This window comes from Lucilia sericata, unplaced genomic scaffold (genome assembly GCF_015586225.1).
Source record: "Lucilia sericata isolate MDLA Ls3-8-SP2 unplaced genomic scaffold, ASM1558622v1 Contig000068F_arrow, whole genome shotgun sequence".
Taxonomy (NCBI): Eukaryota; Metazoa; Arthropoda; class Insecta; order Diptera; family Calliphoridae; genus Lucilia; species Lucilia sericata.
In genome coordinates this window covers 711,586-733,128 of record NW_023994102.1, presented here as the reverse complement: position 1 = coordinate 733,128, position 21,543 = coordinate 711,586, and the positions used below count along the sequence as shown (strand labels likewise).

The following is a 21,543-nucleotide window of genomic DNA, read 5'->3' as shown; positions in this document are numbered from 1 at the left end:
TATGGTTTCTTTCAAAATAAAATCTAAAAATTCTAATTTTAACGTTTACAAATTTGTACATAAAATCCCAAAAAATTGTTAACGATTATATTTTCGGAAATAACTCAAATCTAGGCATTATTGGATTAATGCATGAATATTTGACAGTATTCCAGTTGGCCATCAGTATTTTTAGGCAATTTGGAAATGCCCGTCTTTCAACCAAATTATGGACAAAATCATTTGATTTGCCTTTTTCAAAGTTTGTTGGTTAAATATAAAGCAATAATTAATTAATTAATCATGTAAATTATATTGATTAGTGTTATACTAATGCAAAATATATTCGCCGGCGTTAAAATTAGTCAAATATCCAATAAATTTATCAATATTTGCAAAAATGTATTAAAAATCACAAGGAACATAAGCAAAAATAAGAAAATGTGCAATAGTGATGTTTTATTTCGCAAAATATCCGTTATTTAATAATAATTATTGTTATATTTATACACTGAACTAAATAAACATTTATTACAGCCATATGGGGAATTTCCACCAGCTACTTTAATATTAATACTTTTTAAATTAATCAAATATTTGTAGAAATAAGTTAACTCATGTCTTTAATAGAAAAACCCAAGATTTAAATAGCTTAAATCTGTTTCAATTGCAAGATATATTGAACATTACAAACATCATTTTCATTTATATTTTTATAGCGCTTTAAGATATGCTATGGCTATATTTAATAATTTAAATGTATGCATATGTGTGAAAGATTTAAGGAAGTACAAAATATATATAGGGTCTCATTGATAATGCAACTAGTTAAATAGGTTTAAAGTGATTTTCGGGGCAGGACCTAGCACGGGAGATATGACCAATTATATATCGATCGTAAAAAATTATTTAAGTAACATTTCTGTACACAAAATATATATTTCAGTAAAATCGTAATTTAGTAAGTGTGTTTATGTGATTTTTGGAAGGGACCTATATTATGAACCGATGTGAAAAAATCTTGAAATAGAATTTTTGTACACAAAACTAATATGACCAATTATGGTCCGATTGTAAAAAAATTCAACAGTAACATTAATGTATATAAAGACAAAATTTTGGATAAATTCTGTATCTATATCATAATTTCGAAATAAATATTGTGCATTTAAGTGATTTTCTGGAGGAGATTTTGTATGGGAGCTATGACCAATTATGGACCGATCGGAAAAAAATTTCACCATAACGTTTCTGTATTGAAGGGCAATACTTGTACCAAATATTATATGGATATCTGAATTTAGTAATAAGTTATTTGCGTTTAAGTGATTTTCGGGAGGGACCTTGTATGGGAGCTATGACCAATTGAGGACCGATTTAAGTGATTTTCTGGAGGAGATTTTGTATGGGAGCTATGACCAATTATGGACCTATCGGAAAAAAATTTCACCATAACATTTCTGTATTGAAGGGCAATAATCGTACCAAATATTATATGGATATCTGAATTTAGTAATAAGTTATTTGCGTTTAAGTGATATTCGGGAGGGACCTTGTATGGGAGCTATGACCAATTAAGGACCGATCAGAAAAAAATGTCACAGTAATATTTTTGTGTCTAAGAGCAATACTTGTACCAGATTTTATATGGATATCTTAATTTAGTAATGAGTTATGTGCGTTTAAGTGAATTTCGGGAGGGGACCTTGTATGGGAGCTATGACCAATTATGGTCCGATCGGAAAAAAATTTCACTATAACATTTCTGTATATAAGGGCAATACTTGTACCAAATATTATATGGATATCTGAATTTAGTAATAAGTTATTTGCGTTTAAGTGATTTTCGGGAGGGACCTTTTATGAGAGCTATGACCAATTAAGGACCGATCAGAAAAACATTTCACAGTAATATTTTTGTGTATAAGAGCAATATTTGTACCAAATTTTATATGGATATCTTAATTTAGTAATGAGTTATGTGCGTTTAAGTGATTTTCTGGAGGAGATTTTGTATGGTAGCTATGACCAATTATGGACCTATCGGAAAAAAATTTCACCATAACATTTCTGTATTGATAGGATCCTGTATGGGAGCTATGACCAATTATGGACCGATCGAAAAAAATTTCACAATAATATTTCTGTATATAAGAGCAATACTTGTACCAAGTTTTACATGGATATCTTAATTTGTGATTTTCGGGAGGGGACCTTGCATGGAAGCTATGTCCAATTATGAAATGATCCAGAAATATTTTTCTCTAAATGAATTCTATTAACATAGAATTTTAATTTGTAAAATTTTGTGAAGATATCAACATTCTGACGGAAGTTATTAACAATAAACTCATTTTCCGAGAATATGTACTTTTGTATGGGAGGTAAAAGAAATTGTGGACCGATTCCGGCAATTTTCAACAGGAATAAAGTTGTCGTGTAAAAACAAATGTATGATGATTTTCATGGAATTATATTGCATAGTTTTCGTGAAAATTACATCAGAATGTGTAAAAAATGCTTATTTTTTCGGAGTTGTTTTAAATTTTGATTCATAACTTTTCCCGATGTGAACCGATATTCCTCATTTTTAATACCAAACTGCTTAGGATAATAGGGAATATGGTAACATTTCAATAATTTATTTCACTTCGTTTTTACGTGAGCGTGTTTAACACAGACAGACAGACGGACGGACATACGGACATAGCTAAATCTACTCAGAATTTCATAAGGACCAAGAATATATATACTTTGTGGGGTCTCAGATGAATATTTCTTAGTGTTACACACGGAATGACAAAGTTATATATACCCTCTATCACCACTCATGGTGGTGGAGGGTATAAAAATGTATTTTGAAGTCTCTATAATTTATACTAGTCTATAAATTAAACATTTACAGTTGTATTTATAAAAAATGCTTATTTTAGATTTAAATCACACAATAGTTAAAGTACACTTTAGACTTAAAAGCCATTAATAAAATTGTGGTATTCATAAACAAATAATTAACTTGGCATCACTGTACAATTTGGCTGTAATTTTCTGTGTTAGTGTTGCGTACAATTAGGATAAAATGTTCGTTGATTCGGTTTTCTTAACTTTATATTTTTGGTTATAACACATTTTTGAAAATAAAAACGAACTTTTAAGAAAAATAAATGTATACATGGCTACAATAAATATATATTTACTTCAGATGAATGAATATAACATATATTTTTTTAATTATAATTAAAAGTATTCGAATAACGAATATTTTGTGACAAAATAAACATCACTATGCACATTTTGTTATTTTTGCTTATTTTTATAGCAATTTTTAATAAATTTTTGCAAATTTTGCATTGATAGAATACTAATCAATATAATTTACACTCTTAATTACTTCATGGCTTTATATTTAGCGAATAAACTATGAAAAAGACAAATAAAATGATTGTGGCCATGATTTGATTGACAGGCGGGAATTTCCAAATTGCCAAAAATAGTATTGACCAACTGGAATATTGTCAAATATTCATCTATTAATCCAATAATGCCTAGATTTTTGTTTTTCCACCAAAATAGAAACTTTTAAAATTTATCTGGAATTTTATTTACAAATTTGTAAACGTTAATATTACAATTTTTAGATTTCATTTCAGAATAAAACATAACTAGTTTTCGTCTTCAACCTAAAATTAATGAAAAAAGCTTAATCAGAGACAAAATTTGTAAAAAAATCAACTTATTGTTGGCTTAAAATAGGGGCGAGCGTACAATAATTTTTTTCTATTTGTCATTGGTTTATTGAAAGTATTTTAAGCTATCTGGCGTTTATGAATACCATTTTCGTGGATTTTGCCTAATAATGTTTAATAAACCTAAAACAACTTTTTATGAATACAACCGTTAATGTTTATTTTTATAAAAATTGTATTAATTTTTTTTTTGCATCAGCTGTTTACACTTTTTAATTGTTTGCTCAAGTTTAAACCACCTACATTGGGCGCTTAAACTTGCAAACAAAATTAACTAATTGAGTACTCAAAAACAACTTTCGAGAATTAATTTTAATTTAATCGCTAATCGTTCACCTAAAGAAAATTCTAAGATCTCACATCGAGAAGTGTGAAACAAAAAATTCCATCGTTTCTCGATTTGTGAGTATAAAGTGTTTCTGTAACTTAAAGCGAGAAGAGGCAACACGAATTACGTTTTTCTTGGAAATTTCCAATAAAACAGCTGTCAAAAACATAAAAATAACAAGTAAGAAATTATAGTCGGGCGAGGCCGACCATATAATACCCTACACCTTTGACAAAAATATTATGTGATTTAGTTGCCATAATAAAGCATTTAAGTTGAATTGTACCTTGCCTTAGATATACATACTTAAGCCGTTTATTGTTGAATAAAATTGTGGACATTTAAGTGAAATTTTGATGGGGGCTTTTCATATGAGCTAGGGTCATATGAGAACCTATTATTATGGAATTCGTAGGGGTCATCAAGTCTTGTATACAACTTGGTTATTGCAGCTTTTTGTCGAGATATGAGTATATTAAACATAATTATGAACTTAAAAGCCCTATTCGGCGGATTCAGTTGTATGGGGGCTAGGTGAAATAATGGACCGATGTAAACCATTTTCAACAGGCTTCATCTACGGTACCATAAAAGATCATGTGCCAAATTTCATTGAATTATCTCCAAAATTGCGACCTGTAGTTTGATTACAAATTTTAAAAGCCCTTTTCGGGGGTTCAGTTGTAAGGGGGCTAGGTGAAATAATGGACCGATGGTAACCATTTTCAATAAGCTTCGTCTATGGTACCATAAAAGATCATGTGCCAAATTTCATTGAATTATCTCCAAAATTGCGACCTGTAGTTTGAATACAAGTTTTAAAAGCCCTTTTCGGGGGTTCAGTTGTATGGGGGCTAGGTGAAATAATGGACCGATGGTAACCATTTTCAATAGGCTTCGTCTACGGTACCATAAAAGATCATGTGCCAAATTTCATTGAATTATCTCCAAAATTGCGACCTGTAGTTTGATTACAAATTTTAAAAGCCCTATTCGAGGGGTTCAGTTGTATGGGGGCTAGGTGAAATAATGGACCGATGTTAACCATTTTCAATAGGCTTCGTCTACGATACCATAAAAGATCATGTGCCAAATTTCATTGAATTATCTCCAAAATTGCGACCTGTAGTTTGATTACAAGTTTTAAAAGCCCTATTCGAGGGGTTCAGTTGTATGGGGGCTAGGTGAAATAATGGAGCGATGTTAACCATTTTCAATAGGCATCGTCTACGGTACCATAAAAGATCATGTGCCAAATTTCATTGAATTATCTCCAAAATTGCGACCTGTAGTTTGATTACAAATTTTAAAAGCCCTTTTCGGGGGTTCAGTTGTATGGGGGCTAGGTGAAATAATGGACCGATGGTAACCATTTTCAATAGGCTTCGTCTACGGTACCATAAAAGATCATGTGCCAAATTTCATTGAATTATCTCCAAAATTGAGACCTGTAGTTTGATTACAAGTTTTAAAAGCCCTTTTCGGGGGTTCAGTTGTATGGGGGCTAGGTGAAATAATGGACCGATGGTAACCATTTTCAATAGGCTTCGTCTACGGTACCATAAAAGATCATGTGCCAAATTTCATTGAATTATCTCCAAAATTGCGACCTGTAGTTTGATTACAAGTTTTAAAAGCCCTATTCGAGGGGTTCAGTTGTATGGGGGCTAGGTGAAATAATGGACCGATGTTAACCATTTTCAATAGGCTTCGTCTACGATACCATAAAAGATCATGTGCCAAATTTCATTGAATTATCTGCAAAATTGCGACCTGTAGTTTGATTACAAGGATTACAAGCCCTATTGGGGGGTTCAGTTGTATGGGGGCTAGGTGAAATAATGGACCGATCTTAACCATTTTCAATAGGCTTCGTCTACGATACCATAAAAGATCATGTGCCAAATTTCATTGAATTATCTGCAAAATTGCGACCTGTAGTTTGATTACAAGGATTACAAGCCCTATTGGGGGGTTCAGTTGTATGGGGGCTAGGTGAAATAATGGACCGATCTTAACCATTTTCAATAGGCTTCGTCCCTGGTACAATAGAAGATCATGTACCAAATTTCATTGAATTATCTTCAAAATTGCGACCTGTAGTTTGATTACAAGGTTTACATGGACGGACGGACGGACGGACGGACGGACAGACAGACGGACGGACAGACGGACGGACGGACGGACATAGCTAAATCGACTCAGAAAATGATTCTGAGCCGATTGGTATACTTTAAGGTGGGTATAGGACCAATATTATTGTGCGTTACAAACATCAGCACAAACCCAATATACCCTCCCCACTAAAGTGGTGTAGGGTATAAAAAGAAGTAAACAAAAATTGACAAACAAAAACAAAAAAATATAGAAATTAAATGAAAAGTTTTAAAAAATTATCTCAATAAATTCTCTCTTGGAAAATTCTAAGTTTATGTCCACGAACTTTTTCAGCTTTTTTTTCTCTTCCGTATATCGGAAATTCCTCCAATTTTCTAAAAAATTTTAAACAATATTAATATTAATCTTAATTAATTATTAAAACATTATTTTATAGAATTCATGTTTAAATTAAACTTTTTTGCTTAAAATTTCCTGACCGTTTTAAAATGTGAGTTTTTTTTTTTTTTAATTCGTACAAGTCATAAAAATAGTTAATAGCTCTTCAGAAAAACTTCGTGCAATGTCGCTCCATACCATATGCCCTACCACATTCCAAATAGTTTTTGGCGCGACTCTCCTTAGGTCCTATATAATATACCAGCAACGATTTTTCTGAAAATTTTGGTGGAATCCAATTTTCCAAGGATCTAGCCTAAAGACTTTTTTGCACGGAAGGATTATTTCGATCCTTACCATGTGTCCTACCATATTCCGAGGAGTTTTTGGCGCGACACTCCTTAGATCCTATATAATTTACCAGCAACGATTTTACTGTCAAATTTGCAGAAAGAATACATAGACTACTCATAGACTGGAATCAGCTGATTTTAGCTATATGGCGGAGGCAAACAAAAAAAATTTTACGAAAAATCAACAAAAGAAAATGTAAAATGAACCACGGGAGATTTAAAAGAGGGACAAATATATAAAGATATATTTCCATCTCTCTTCACCTTACACTTAATTTTTTTCAAATATAAAAAACAAATTGCATTACAGTCAAACCCATTTATAACTTCTTCTTGCTCTTTACGAACTCATCTTAATTACCGGAATTTTGATAACTATTTTGATACAAAAACATATTTTATAAAGAATTCTTGGTTAAAACGAATTACTATTTAGTCCCATGAATACAATTTTATACATTTATCCTTTTTTATATCGAACTTCAAAAAATATGCGTTGAATCAAATAAACGGGTTTTACTGTACATGCAAGTCAAAAAATTTGTTTGTGGTGTTGATAGTGTATTGAAAAGTGTTTTATAATGAAAGAACATTAAGGAATAATTAAAAAACAAATCCAGTACACTTTTAATTAGAATCTAAGCAAATATTTAATAAAATAATTGTTTTCTTTTTAATCTTATTTTTTTGCAATTCTTCTTCACATACAATTTCTTGGATGTTTACATTTTTTGCTATTTTTTTTTTTCAAACGAGCGATGAAAACAATCATACAGCTCATCTCACACACTCATCGATTTTTTAATACATTTTATTTTTTCTTTTGCTCTAAAATTTTACCTAATGGCGGAACTCAAAAATGGTAAAAAAATGTAAACAAAACCATACGGTTCGAATTTACTTTTTTGACAGCTGTCAATGGTTTCTTATCTGGTTATCTGTGAAGGAACATTTCCAATGATCTACCCAGGGTGCACTCATAAGGTGAAGTCAATTCAACAGCTGATCACTCATTTTGTTTTTATTTGAGGTAGATACAACTGTCAAAGTACATCTATCTAGGGATTCATTATATTTTTAGGATAAAAAATTAATAAATAAATTTTATATTCATTTTAATCCGTCGTAAATTTATGCGAAATACTCAAAAATTGCACAAACTATTTGTCTTAAATATGCATCTATTTTATCAATTATAGGAAACTTTTTACTAATCAATTGAGAGTACAAGCATCCCACAATTGTAAATAAAATTATTAAAACTTGATTTTATCATAGATATCTTAATTTTTAACAACTTTTAATGCTAGTGGTATGGTCATATTTCTATAAAGATCATTATATATTTCTTATACGGCAATAGTAGAGACCTACACGGTATTATAAGTTCCCAATATTGACTGATAAAAAATAATATGTATATAATTTGTATTTTTGCCACTACATACTTACAATTTTGTAATCTAATATTAATTACATACATTTTTGACAAATGAAAAGAAAAATTTGAAAATCCAAAAAAAAAAAATATTTTATAATTTTAGCTTATAATACATTCGTGATTGTAGAAAATCATTTTAATAACAAAAAATCAATAAAAGTGTTTCTTTTATTAAAATAAATGAAGATTTTCTTGTGAAATTGGTGACAATTGTCAAAATTTCATGTAATCAAAAAAGATTTTGTTTGGCACAGCAAAAGTGATAATATTTTCCAACATAAGAAAATTTTATTTTACCAAAGAACTTTGCTACCGTTTGGTACACAGCTAAAATACCGTTTAAACAATAAAAATTTTGTTTGTGAATAAGGGGGATTACACTTATTTTTCAATTCATGTATAATTTTTAATAAATTTTATTTTATAATACATATTTACTTTACGTGAAGAGATTTTTGGGCATGTGGGACTGTCTTTTTGTAAGGTAAATTAAAAAAAAAAACGGTGGCAACATGTAAATTTTTTGACAGAAGTATCTACTTTTGTTGTTTTTGTAGAATTGACTTCATCTTATAAGTGCACCCTGGATCTACCCTACTTTCCATTGAATTTTTTCTATCTTTTTTATTACCAATTTCATTTTTCCTCCTAAAATTAATGGTGTTGCCACTTAATTTCCAAATCCCCTAATTTTCATTAACGTAGTTGCTATTTTTCGTTGTTATCTTGGCGGACGTTTAATATTTTTGTTGTTTTTTTGTACAATTGACTTCACCTTATGAATGCGTTTTGGCCGCATATTTACTCACTAAAAGTAAACAAACAATAAGAATCAATTGTTTCAAAATGAAATTCTTAAATGAATGTGATTTTACCACGGAGGAGCTTCAAATAATATCGGATCTAGATAGGTAATTAATATATTATTTACAAAATGTAATTTAATAATACAAGTTGTTCATAGTACTCATTTTGGGTTTATTGATTGGAATAATGAAAATAATTTTAATCTACGAGATTTAATACGACGTTCAATAAAAATATTTCAAAACATTGGTGCACTAATAGAAGAGGATAGCGAAAAAAACGTAGGATTGGAATCCAATCGAATATTAAAGGATTCTCCGAAACTTATAGAAGCAGATGCTTTGGATATAAATACGTTTTGCAAACTTGGTCATCTTCATTTAATTTTGGAAGAATACGATAAAGGTAGGAATGTTATGTGAAGTAAATCAAGGGTCTCATTAACTATTTCTTATATTATTTTTCATAGCTCTTTCAGCCTATCAGCAATATTTAAAAAATAAACCTGTTAATGTCCATAATTTGGAGTTTTTATACGGCATTGGACTTGTTTACTTTCATTTTAACGCGTTTCGTTGGTAAGTGATCTATCTTATCAAAACTAAAGTCTGAAGGGAGTGCTTAAAAAAAGAAAAAAGAAGTGATATGAAAAATATGCATTTTAAAACTAGCATTAGCTAAAAATTGATTCAACGTTACAAAATTTGTAAATATTTAATCGTTCGAACTATAACGATATCGATTAGGTAATAAAAAGTATCTAGTGAGAGTCCCTTTCCTAATAATTGATTTTCGGACTAAAGTGCCCCTTCGAGGTTTAAATAAATAGCTTTTCAATTAAATTGTATTTAACATAACTTCAAAAATTGCAATTCTCAAATCGCAATAATAAAGGTTTATAATCGAAATATATACTGTTTAAGCAATTGTAAATTGACATTTATTATGGTTGTTAATCGCTTATTGCAGTAAAATTTCGATTATTATGTGATCTATTCAACACTAAAAATTTTATACTAAAATCGACTTTTGACTTCCTCGATATAAATCTAAACTAGTAAACGGCGAAGCCGCTTCCACTAAGTATCATGTTTTGCTACCTGTCAATTAAAAACATTATGGTATTGAAAATGTACAATATTATTCCTATATACACATTTTACAATCATAAATTATTTAATTGTAATAAAATTTAACACAAGTTACACAGTGAAACAAAATAAACGAAAATTTAAATACCTGGGAAGGAGACTATTTTTCTGAAAGGTTGATCCGAGTAGAACAAGAATATGTTTTTGAAATTTGGCAAACACCTCCAAAATCTTGAGTTACGGGTAAAAACCCGGTTTTTCATACCTTTAAGCACTTATAAGTCAGTAACATAGTTGAATCTGAACCGACTTTAAGTTTCTCTACGGATTTCGAAAGCAGAAGCTGAGGCCTTTATAATAACATATATAACGTTTAAGTAACCTGGAGAGATATGTGTGAATTTCATCAGCAAACAAATTTTTATTTTAGTTTTGCACCTTTGTCCAATTCTGGAGAGGTTTTTGAAAGTATTTTATGCAGGAAGAAGTATATTCATGAGAAAAACGTAACTTTATTTTTAAAAATCCGTTACGAAATTTTTCCAAAACTGATTTTCCGAAAGATGCTTTATATGGGGGATAGGGATAAATATGGGCTGATCCTCATACAATTTGGTGGAAATAATTAGATTTATATAAAAGTTATTTATGCTGAATTTCATCGTGATATTGATGTAATAAAGAGAATTATGGAATTGAAGTCATTTTCTGAAGAAGGATTTTCATGGGTACTAGGGTCAAATAAGGTCCAAACAATACAAAAATTGCTATAAATGAGTTTATTGTAATATTTAGGGATACTGCTGATTCTTCAGATAATACGGTATTATTTGACCCTAGTCTCCATACAATTCCTCCAAAAAATATATATATTAAAGACGCCCCAGCTTCTGCTTTCTAAATCCGTGGAGAAACTAAAAATCGGTTCAGATTTAACTAAGTTGCTGACTTATAAGTACCTAAAGGTACAAAAAACCGATTTTTTAACCGTAACTCAAGATTTTGGAGGTGTCTGGCAAATTTCAAAAACATATTCTTGTTCTACTCGGATCCACCTTTCAGAAAAATAGTATCACTTCAAAGGTATTTATTTTTGTCGCATAGTTTTATTTTTAAATGCTTAGAAAACATACTAGAAATTGGTCGAGAATTGGCTTTAGTCCCCATTAAAAAGAAGAACAATAGGCACGTTCATAGCTAGTTTCAAAATACTAGTATAGGGATAACATTTTAAACAAGCAAACCAAAATCTAACAAATTTCATATGATTCTATACTATAAATCTATTTAATAAATCGTTTAAAGTGATAAAATTGTGCTAAATTCGGTATACATACAACTCAATGAAATTGAGTTGTATCTACAAGAATTTACTTTTTTGGAAAAATAAATAAAATAGGTATTTGTAGAAATTTAAATATATTTATGATACTTTGGCTCATAGGTTTTGCGAAATCGATGTTTTAAAACATTTTTTTTTTAATTTTTAAAAAATGTTACAAAGACAAATCTACGGACATAACGAAAAAAGGTCACAATTATTCCTAAATATAATTGTTGATATACAAAAATATATATATTTTTTAAATCTTTTGGTATTTACCTTCAAAAATTGTTCGATGGGTTATTATATATTTATGTATATATTTTAGGGTGATCGACTCGATTTTTCAATCGGTTTTAAAACCGGTTTTTTCTGCTTTACCAGTGTCGGTTTTTTTAATGTTGATTTTTCGAATATCGAATAACCCGGTTTTTTTAACTTTTTAAAAACCGGTTTCGAATACTTTTATTTGCTTTGTATTCAAAGATTATTTAAATGAAATTTTTAAGTAAATAATAATACAGCCCGTCTAAATTTTAAAAATATTCGAGTCGAGGAACCAGCGTATATTTTTCTATAGCTCCTTTGGTTAAACTTTTTTGATTTTCCTAATTAATTAAAAAAATTTATTTGTAAAATTGATAACTGTTTGATAAAATTGTATCAATCTTATGATTATATTCCAATTACAATAATTAATTTACGGCTGAAATTTTATGGAAGTGTTGGAAGGCCTATGCAAATTTCCTAAACAGGGCTTTTAAAATAAGCTAGGATTACATAGTACCTTATGTTTAACAGAAGTGTCCCACTTTTTTCCTAATTTTTTTATATTAAAGAAATAATGTAAATCAGACGACTAGATCTAAAATTATAATCTTTTAAACTGTTAAAAATCATTTCGGGCCATGTTTTATTAATCAAATTTAAACATAAACATTAAGTTTTTCAAATTAAAATATATTTTTTTTTATTTATAATCAAAAATCGGTTTACCGTTTTTTTCTGAATTTGAAAAATATCAACCGGTTTTTTTAAATGTCAACTATTCGAACTATTCGAAAACCAGTTTTTGGATATATATTTGTAATGTAGGAGAAATTCTCTTTTTATTGATACTAAACACTTATATCAAAGCCTTGTAGTTTATTAAGATAATACGGGGCGACGTGATTTTTCGAGTGGAGCCTAGAATGGTGCTTCCCTTTACATTTCCTACAGCGGCCTTCACTCGTACAATCACGAGAGCAACAATATTGTAATAACACCACCCTAATTCTCTTCTCGAAAGTCATATTAATAAATATGACGTCCGTCCAACGTCCGACTTATAGGTAGAACCTGGTTGATTCGTGGCTGCTACTGTGTCGGCTTCAAATACCTCATCATACTCCACGAGCAGTGCAGGTTAACAAATATTATTTAAAAATATTCTCTGGTCAAAAAAAAAAAGTTTGGTAATTGGTCGCTTTATAACCCCGTTTTCGTTACGTATGTCCACAACGCGTACGTGGATAAGTCCTAACTACTCTTCCCATTTCCCAAGAAGTGGGTTTCATTTGCTCATTTCGGATAACTACTAAATCTCCGGTTATTATATCGCGTTCTGGATACTTCCAATTGTAACGTTTGTGAAGTCCTTACAAGTATTTTTCTTTCTATCGACGGCAGAAATCCTGGGTCAGGGCCTTCAATTTTCTATATTCAATACCTATACATATTCGTAAATTGAACGTTCAGGTGGAGCTAATAGGACAGAGAGCTCGAGAATTTAGAAATGCCTCAATTCTAGCGAGGACAGTCGAAAGTTCTTCAAATGTGTATTTACTGGAATGCGTTTCTTTACGGAAGTGAAGTTTAAGACTTCGGACTTCCGCATCCCATAAACCACCCATATAGCAGGGATAAAACGCCACGAAAGGCCGTTGTTGCCGTATGTACACATTCTAGACCTACATTAAGATCTGACAAGATTTACCATTTAAATTTCTCATATCAAAAGGGCCAGCGAAATCCACTCCACTCTAAATCAGTCCCTTATGGAGGTAAGCCAGCCATAATTTGAGTGCAAGAGAGTTTACCATCTAAGATACATCGCTTTCACCGATTTACAACAGTCCGAACAAGGGTTTTTCGCGAGGAATCCAATATTCGATATTCGTATTGTCCGGAGCATAAGTTGATTTCGACCTTGGATAGAAATCTCATGAATAAATTCCGCTAAAAGGAGAGTGAAACGACATGAATAAGGTAAAAATACAATGCCTTTCCGTGTAAGCCAATGAAGGCAATCTAGCCAATCGACCGTAAAGACTCATGACGTCTTCATTGTCATGAATTGGATTTAAGGACAAAAGGCTACTTGGTATTTTTTCGAATAGACTCTTGTATTCTTCCGCAAATTTGATCTTTTGAGCCACAATGGCCAAACGTAGTTTCACATGTCTTACTTCATTATCAGATAGCGTAATTGTGTCTTACGAATAGCGATTCCTAAGAGATGAATGAGTTCTATGGAAATATCTAAAAACGTAAGATAGAACTCTGATAGCACGATCAAGTGACGAAAATCTATCCAACACATCCTCATAGTTTGTTAAAAAAGAGGCGTGAGATTTCACATTTCAAGCTCGGTCAAGGTCGGTATCAAGCATAGCTAGGCTTTCCAAATTCAAAGTAGACTTTTTCTTTCTGAGCCAATGTCGACCATTCCACCAAAGAGAGCTCTGAGCTAAAATACTTCCTAAATCTGTTGGATTGTCCTCAGATCAATTTTTTATATTTTGCGAATTGGAGTTGGGCGACTAATCCAGAGACTTAGTTTAGTGATACGTCATCCAACTATCTTTGTAGAAGATTGTTAAACATAAATAACTATATTTATTATAACTAAAGCATAATATAATTTAAATTCACTTTACAAAAACTTTATATTACACAAACTTAAATATTTTTTTAATCCATCATATTTTAAACACCAGGATGATCAATTTATGATTGCTATACATTTTTTTTATAGTTTTTAAAATAATAATTTTTAAATTTTTCGGAATCATTTTCGAATCAAAAAATACTTAGTTTACTGATAATCATTAGGGTAATCGACTCGGGTTTTCAACCGGTTTTATTGTTCTAAATGGTCTAAATAGGGATTTTAAAATAAGTTAGAATTAAAAGTGTTCCACTTTTTTTCCATTTTTTTTACATTAAAGAAATAATGTAAATCAGACGACTAGATCTAAAGTTTTAATTTTTTAAACTGTTAAAAATCGGTTAGGCCATGTTTTATTAATCAAATTTAAACATAAACGTAATTTTTTTCAAATTAAAATAGATTTTGTTATTTATAATGAAAAACCGGTTAATCGTTTTTTTTTTATTTGAAAAATGTCAACCGGTTTTTTCAAATGTCAACTATTCGAAAACCGGTTTTTGGAAAATATCGAATAATCGATTGTTGGATGATTAATAGGGTGTAATCATCCAACAATTTTCCAATTGCGTTTTTATTTTTCATTTTGTGATCCTTTGTCCTTTTTAAAGGACTTCAAAGTTTTAAAAATAATATTTTTCAAAAAATATTTTAAAATACTTCGACTGACAATGACAAATTTGATGTCAAGCGAACAAGAAGGGTTGTACAATATTTTGTGTTATATTTATTTTATTCTGTCAGAATCAAAGGAAAAAATATCTTTCAAAATTAAAAAAAATATAATAATAATAATATTGAAAACCTAAATAGATATTTTAAAAGACATTTTTAAAATCTTTTTATCCTCCCAGTATAAAATAAAAATAATACAAAATATTTTTCAAGTCTTCTTGTTCGCTTGACATCAAATTTGGCATTGTTTGATCAGTAGAAGTATTTTAAAATATTTTTTGAAGAATCTACTTTTTAAAACTTTAAAGTCCTTTAAAAAGAAAACAAGAGCACGGAATGAAAAACAAAAAACATATTTTTTCTCCATTAATATTATAGTTTCAGACGTATGTTATCCGGTTCGTGTTTAACGAATTTTTTCTTTTTTTGTTGGACAGTGTTATTTGAGTTTGTGTAGTATAAAGTAGATTTTGGGCAAAGGAAATTTAAATTATATTATGCTTTAATTATAATAATTATAATTATCTATAATTGAAAATTGAATAAATGATCTTTTATTTAAACTATGACCTTGAAAGCCTTTATATAGGAGACTATATTGAATAATCAAATTATATAAGAGAAGGTCGATATAAAAATTTAAAAACTAATAATAATCTATGTTTACCGATCTTCTACGGAAGATAGTTGGGTGACTTATCACTAAACTAAGCCTGGAGATTAGTCACCCAACTGATTAATTAGTAGCGAGCTTAAAAAATTATTGCAATGATTAAAATGTGATTTATTCGATTTATTCGGTCTCTATGGACAAAAAAAGTTTGTGTCATTCACCCCCTAGGATTAAATCAAATTAAATCAATACCAAGTTTGGCAACTTTGGTATTCTGCATTTCGATTCAAAGCTCCGTCATAAAAATAACAACTTACAAAACCGTAGTTATGATCGTAATGCAGAATACACACAATCGTAAAGCATTGAAATAAAATGGAATTGCTTCTACTTTTTCTTACGATTCCGTTTTTTGTTGGAATACCAATTTTCGATCAGAATAGGGGTGAGTAACATTTCCAAAAATATAAAAATTATTTTTTTTTATATATTACGACCTCATTTTAAGTGCGATCGTAACCAGTGTTTATTGCTTGACTGTAGCTACATTTCACCCTTATTCGATTTTTTAATTAGATGTCATATTCTATGCCCGACTTCTGATATCTCGGATCATTCCCAAAAATCAAAGCCTCTAAAAAATCTTGTTTTTTTTTCAAAAGCTTATTTGATATTTTACCAAAAACTACTGCTGATAAATTATTGAATTTTGGTATATGGAAAATCGGACCATAAATTCATATACCACCCATAAAATAGATCATACTTACAATTCATACTTGTAATTTCTCTTCAAATACATATTTTAATATATGAAAGGAAAAGTCCCATATCTTTTCAAAATTCCATTATTATAGCCTCCACCATCATTAGTAGAGCATGTTTGTTATTCTGTGTGTAACACTGAGATATAGTAATTTCAGACTCAACAAGGTAAAAACATATGAATATTGTGGGTCCTTATACAATTTTGAGTCAATTTAGCTTGGTCCGTCTGTCTGTAAAAAATTCTCAAATTAACCCTGTATAGTACACCATATATGGTGTAAAGTAAATGTATTCATGCAAATTAATTTTGACACTATAAATTTTCATTCAAATAACGTTTCAGCCCTCTTACAAAGGAGTTGTCAATCGGTACCTAACTCTAAGAATGTATTGGTATAATTTTTGTATAAGTATTATAGCTCCAACTACTTTCACCACATTTTCCCCTTACTTTCCACTGTCTTAGCCATTTTTCCAATTGAAATATATGTTCTTGTAAGTATCATGTTGCTTTTAAACGGTTTTCGTGGATGCTTGAAATAGCAGTATCGTCAGCAAAGGTTGATGTGTATGTCAGGTAGCTTGTTATCATATCTGAAGTGTATATTAGGTATAGTAAGGGTCCCAAAGTACTACCTTGGCGAACTCCGGATTCAAAAGGTTGTGGGGAACCTTAAAAGTTTCCTTCTTTGAGCTCAAATTTTCGACCACTTAAATAACTTTTCAATAGCCTTTGTAACTTTTCTGGTAAGTTACATTTCAATTTGCGTAATAAACCCTCATGCCATACTTTATCAAATGTTCTTCTTATAAGATTCACAAGTCTATGGGTTTGTTCAATGTTTGCTTCTAAATCCAAATTGGTGATTTGGGATGCATGCAACTTCATTTGTAATCGGGTTCAACTTGTTCATTAAAAATCTTTCAAAAAGCTTTGATATGTTAGATAGTAGGCCAATGGGTCTATATGATTCACTTTAGTGTGATCTTTTCTTGGTTTTAGGTTAGGTTATGTTAGGTTGATAGGAGGATGTATACAACATCAAATCCGAAGAAATATACCTAGGCCACTATCGGGCCTGTTGTGCGCTCCTTATCATGAAAAAGGGAACTGAATGAATTATTTTTCAGTATACAGAAACTCAGTTTCCTGAACGTAATTCCTAAGAATCTTCCAATCAGTGTTAGTCAGGAATGTTATTTCCGGAAAAACATCACTTCCAAGATACTTGGATCTAACTTCGACGAATGCCTGGCAGTGGCAAAGAAAGTGCTCCAGAGTTTCACTGTCCTCTCCACATGCTCTACATTCGTCTGAATCCGCACGTCCAATTTTGCATAGATGTGCTCGTAATGCTGTGTGTCCACCATCATACTGACTTCAGACTTGCTCATTTTGAGGAGATTTTTCGTCTTGCTCTCATCAGGGTCACCCCATAGGATCTTCGTGGTTCTACCCACTGTTTCATTATTCCAAGAGGTCTTATGGGATTCTCTCACCCATATTATTAGTTCAGCTTTTGTTGCGTCGAAAAGTTTTGCGTTTGTCAGGTTAACTTCCTCGAGCTCCCTTCCCTTTAAAGCTATTACATTCGCCCTTTCGTTACCGACTACTCCCGTGTGGGCTGGTACCCATATGATGTGAACCTTACCTCTGGGAGAGAATTTAGTTAAAGCTTTCTTACAATCCAATACGGCCTTAGATTTAGTTCTGTCACCTGATATCACCCTAATTACCTTTGGCTGTCGGTAAATACAGTGACTTTAACAACTGTTCACAAAAACACAAAATTATAATATTTTAATTATAGGAAATTTTTCCAGCAAGATAAAAATTTCATTCTTTATATTTTATTCACAAACAAAATTTTTATTTTATAAACAGTTTATAAATCAGATTTTGTATGAAAATTTTGTTTTATAAACCTTTTATAAAATAAAAATGTAGTTTGTGAATAAGGGGGTAAATATATTACGTCCTAAAAAATTAACTTAGCCATAAATTATGAAATTAAATTTGATTTTCGTAGAAAAAGAGTGAAAAATGTAATCAAGTTTTTGTGAACACTATTGTAACCCTACTGATATATGGACATTTTCTATTTTCCGTATGGATATATCAGCATTGAATTGAAACCAACTTTTGCTTTAATGATAGGTTTATTTTGCCTGTTTTAAATTAAATTCCATAAAAAGTATTTGTCAAATTTAACCTATTCTTCATTCATCGTCTTCTAAAGCTTTTCCAGATTATGTGGCACTGTAGGTCACATATTATGTTAAATTTTGGCATATTCTAAAAAAATACTGATAGTTTAGTGTGGTTCAAAGCCTAAGACTTTCTGGATATGGAGAGATAAGAACCCCTTAAAGGATCAATCTAAGGTTCTGCCTTTAAAATGCGGGCTATTTTCCTAAGGACTCTTAACTTTTTTTCATGGAACCAACCCCAAATCAATAGCAATCCCTGTCAAAATATTAGGAATATTTCGGCTTTTTCACTTAAGCACCTGGAAATTCGCAATAGAGCAATTCAATATTACGTTTAAGCAATGGAAACTCGTATCGTGGTAAAAATAAATTATTTCAGATCTCTTGGTCACATTTACAGTTAGTGGGACCCGGCGGAAAGCTCCAACTAAAGAAATACTAAAAATGCACTAAAGTTTTGGAGAAGGATTTTTATTGATATGTGTTTGGTTTCATGGAGAAGAGTTACAAAAATAGAAGAAATATTGAAAACAATCCCCTATATAGACACTTCAAGAGGTTCTTACTTGCCAATTCCGTAAATCCTTTAGTGTAAACCATACGTCCTACATAATAGTTTACTATTATGTAGGACGATGACCTAACACAAAAGATAATCATATTGAGGATCACTATTTGAATTGTCTTCAACAATAAACAAGGCGGAATCGAACCAAAATGTTTCAATAAAATTTAATAAAATTTTGTTAAAAACATGCAAAAGAGTGTTAAACCTATCATTACAGCAAAAGTTGGCTAAAATGTCCATATATCAGTTCACTCCTTTTCTACGAAAATCAAATTTAATTTCATAATTTATGGCTTAGTTAATTTTTCAGGACGTAATATATTTACCCCTTTATTCACAAACTACATTTTTATTTTATAAAAGGTTTATAAAACAAAAATTTCATTCTTCATATTTTTATCTTGCTGGAAAAATTTTTTATACTAAAAATATTGTAATTTTGTGTTTTTGTGAACAGTTGTGGAAGTCACTGTATATTAAGCGCTGTGAGCGCCATATTTATTCTAATCCAATGTACGCATTCCGTTATTGCTCGTACTTCTGTCTGGAAGCTTGTGTTATGATTTGGTAAACGATCATGAACGTCCGATGATTGTGTATAATCTTCCAATGTGTCCAGTATACATTGATGATGTGTCCTATAACCGCTTTTGGCCAGTTCGCCTAAAGTAAAGCGCCGTTCGGCTGTAAGCGCCGCCTCATATCTTAAATATGTTTCAACGGGTCGAATAGCTAGCAACGTTTCCAGAGCCTTGGTTGAAGTAGTACACATGGCACCACTTATACCCAAGAAGTACGCTGAACTCCCTGTAGTAGTTTGATATTGCACTTTTTGTCTAAAGCAGTCCACCAGATTATTGTAGCATAAGCTAGAATTGGTCTAATTACACTTTTATAAAGCCAATTTGTCATAGTAGGACTAAGACCCCATTCCATGCCTATAGTTCTCCTACATATCGCCCAGCACCGATGTGCCTTGTTGATCCTATCCTCTATGTGGTGTCTCCATTTTAATTTCCGGTCGAGGATTACACCTAAGTACTTAACTTTGTCTGTCACTGGTATCTTCTTGCCCAGGAAGCAAGGTTCAGTATACGTAGAAATTTTTGTCTTTCTTGTGAAAAGACAAATTTCCGTTTTTGCCGGGTTAACATTGAGGCCTCTCGGTTGAGCCCAGCTCAAGGCCGTATTCAGAGCCTCCTCAGCTATTCTATACAAGTAATTTGGATCCTTTCCCTTTAAAAGTATTATGACATCGTCTGCATAGCAGACAGGTCTAAGTCCTTTCTCATTAGGGTCCTTAGGAGGCTATTAATCGTGGTAACCCAGAGTAAAGGTGACAAAATGCCACCCTGATAGTTATATCGTACATCACGCAGCTTATCCATCTGTTCCTTAGCATGTCGTTGATCCAGTTACGGAGCACCCGGTCAACATAAAACTGGTCTAGGGATTGGATAAGAGTATCAGTGTGCACGTTATTGAAAGCGCCTTCGATGTCAATGCATACCGCCAGTGTATATAGTTTGCTATCAAAGGATGCACCTATGTAGTGGACAACTTCGTTTAAAGCGGTTTCCACCGATCGTCCCTTTACATAAGCATGCTGCTTAAGTTTTAGGTCTTTGTCGGGTATACTGCTTTTAACCATACTATCGACTATCCGTTCCAAGGTTTTAAGTAGGAAGAGCGTAAGACTTATCGGTCGATAAGACTTAGGTGTCGCATAGCTAGGTTTCCCTGGTTTATGTATAAATATTACCCTTGCATCCTGCCATTTAATGGGAGTATATGTGAATTTCAGGCATGCAGTGAATATCTGAGGCAGACGTATGGAAACCAGTCCCGCCTCCATCTGTAAGAGTGCCGGGAAAATGCCATTCGGCCCTACAGCTTAATAGGGAGCGAAGCTCTTGATTGCCCCTTTAACCATATCAGAAGTAATTACAAATTCCGTGTTAGCCTCCCTTTCCTCCAATATTCGATATACCGGGTGGGAAATGATAGTCCATTAGGAGTTTCATTGTCTCCTCCATATTCTCCAGCCTCCGGCCCGTGTCATCGACCATAGATTCCTGTTGGACATGAGTTTTGGATAGGAATTTTTTTATCTTCGATACGTTATTTACGCTGTCTACCTGTTCACAGAAAAGTTTCCAGGAGTCTCGTTTGGATTTACGAACAATTTTCTTATGTTCACCAAGTTTACTA

The 21,543-nt window shown here is 31.4% G+C and overlaps 1 protein-coding gene across 1 annotated transcript in view; it reads left to right on the top strand.

Moving 5' to 3' along the window:
* Positions 1-9,002: 9,002 nt before the first annotated feature.
* LOC119616357 (lysine-specific demethylase 6A) overlaps positions 9,003-21,543 on the top strand; it is a 371,577-nt gene continuing 359,036 nt past the window's right edge. Inside the window, exons 1-3 of the mRNA XM_037972717.1 lie at positions 9,003-9,254; positions 9,308-9,555; positions 9,620-9,728. Of these exons, the coding sequence (XP_037828645.1) occupies positions 9,190-9,254; positions 9,308-9,555; positions 9,620-9,728 (422 nt within the window). The 5' untranslated portion in view covers positions 9,003-9,189. The remainder of the gene's footprint in view (positions 9,255-9,307; positions 9,556-9,619; positions 9,729-21,543) is intronic.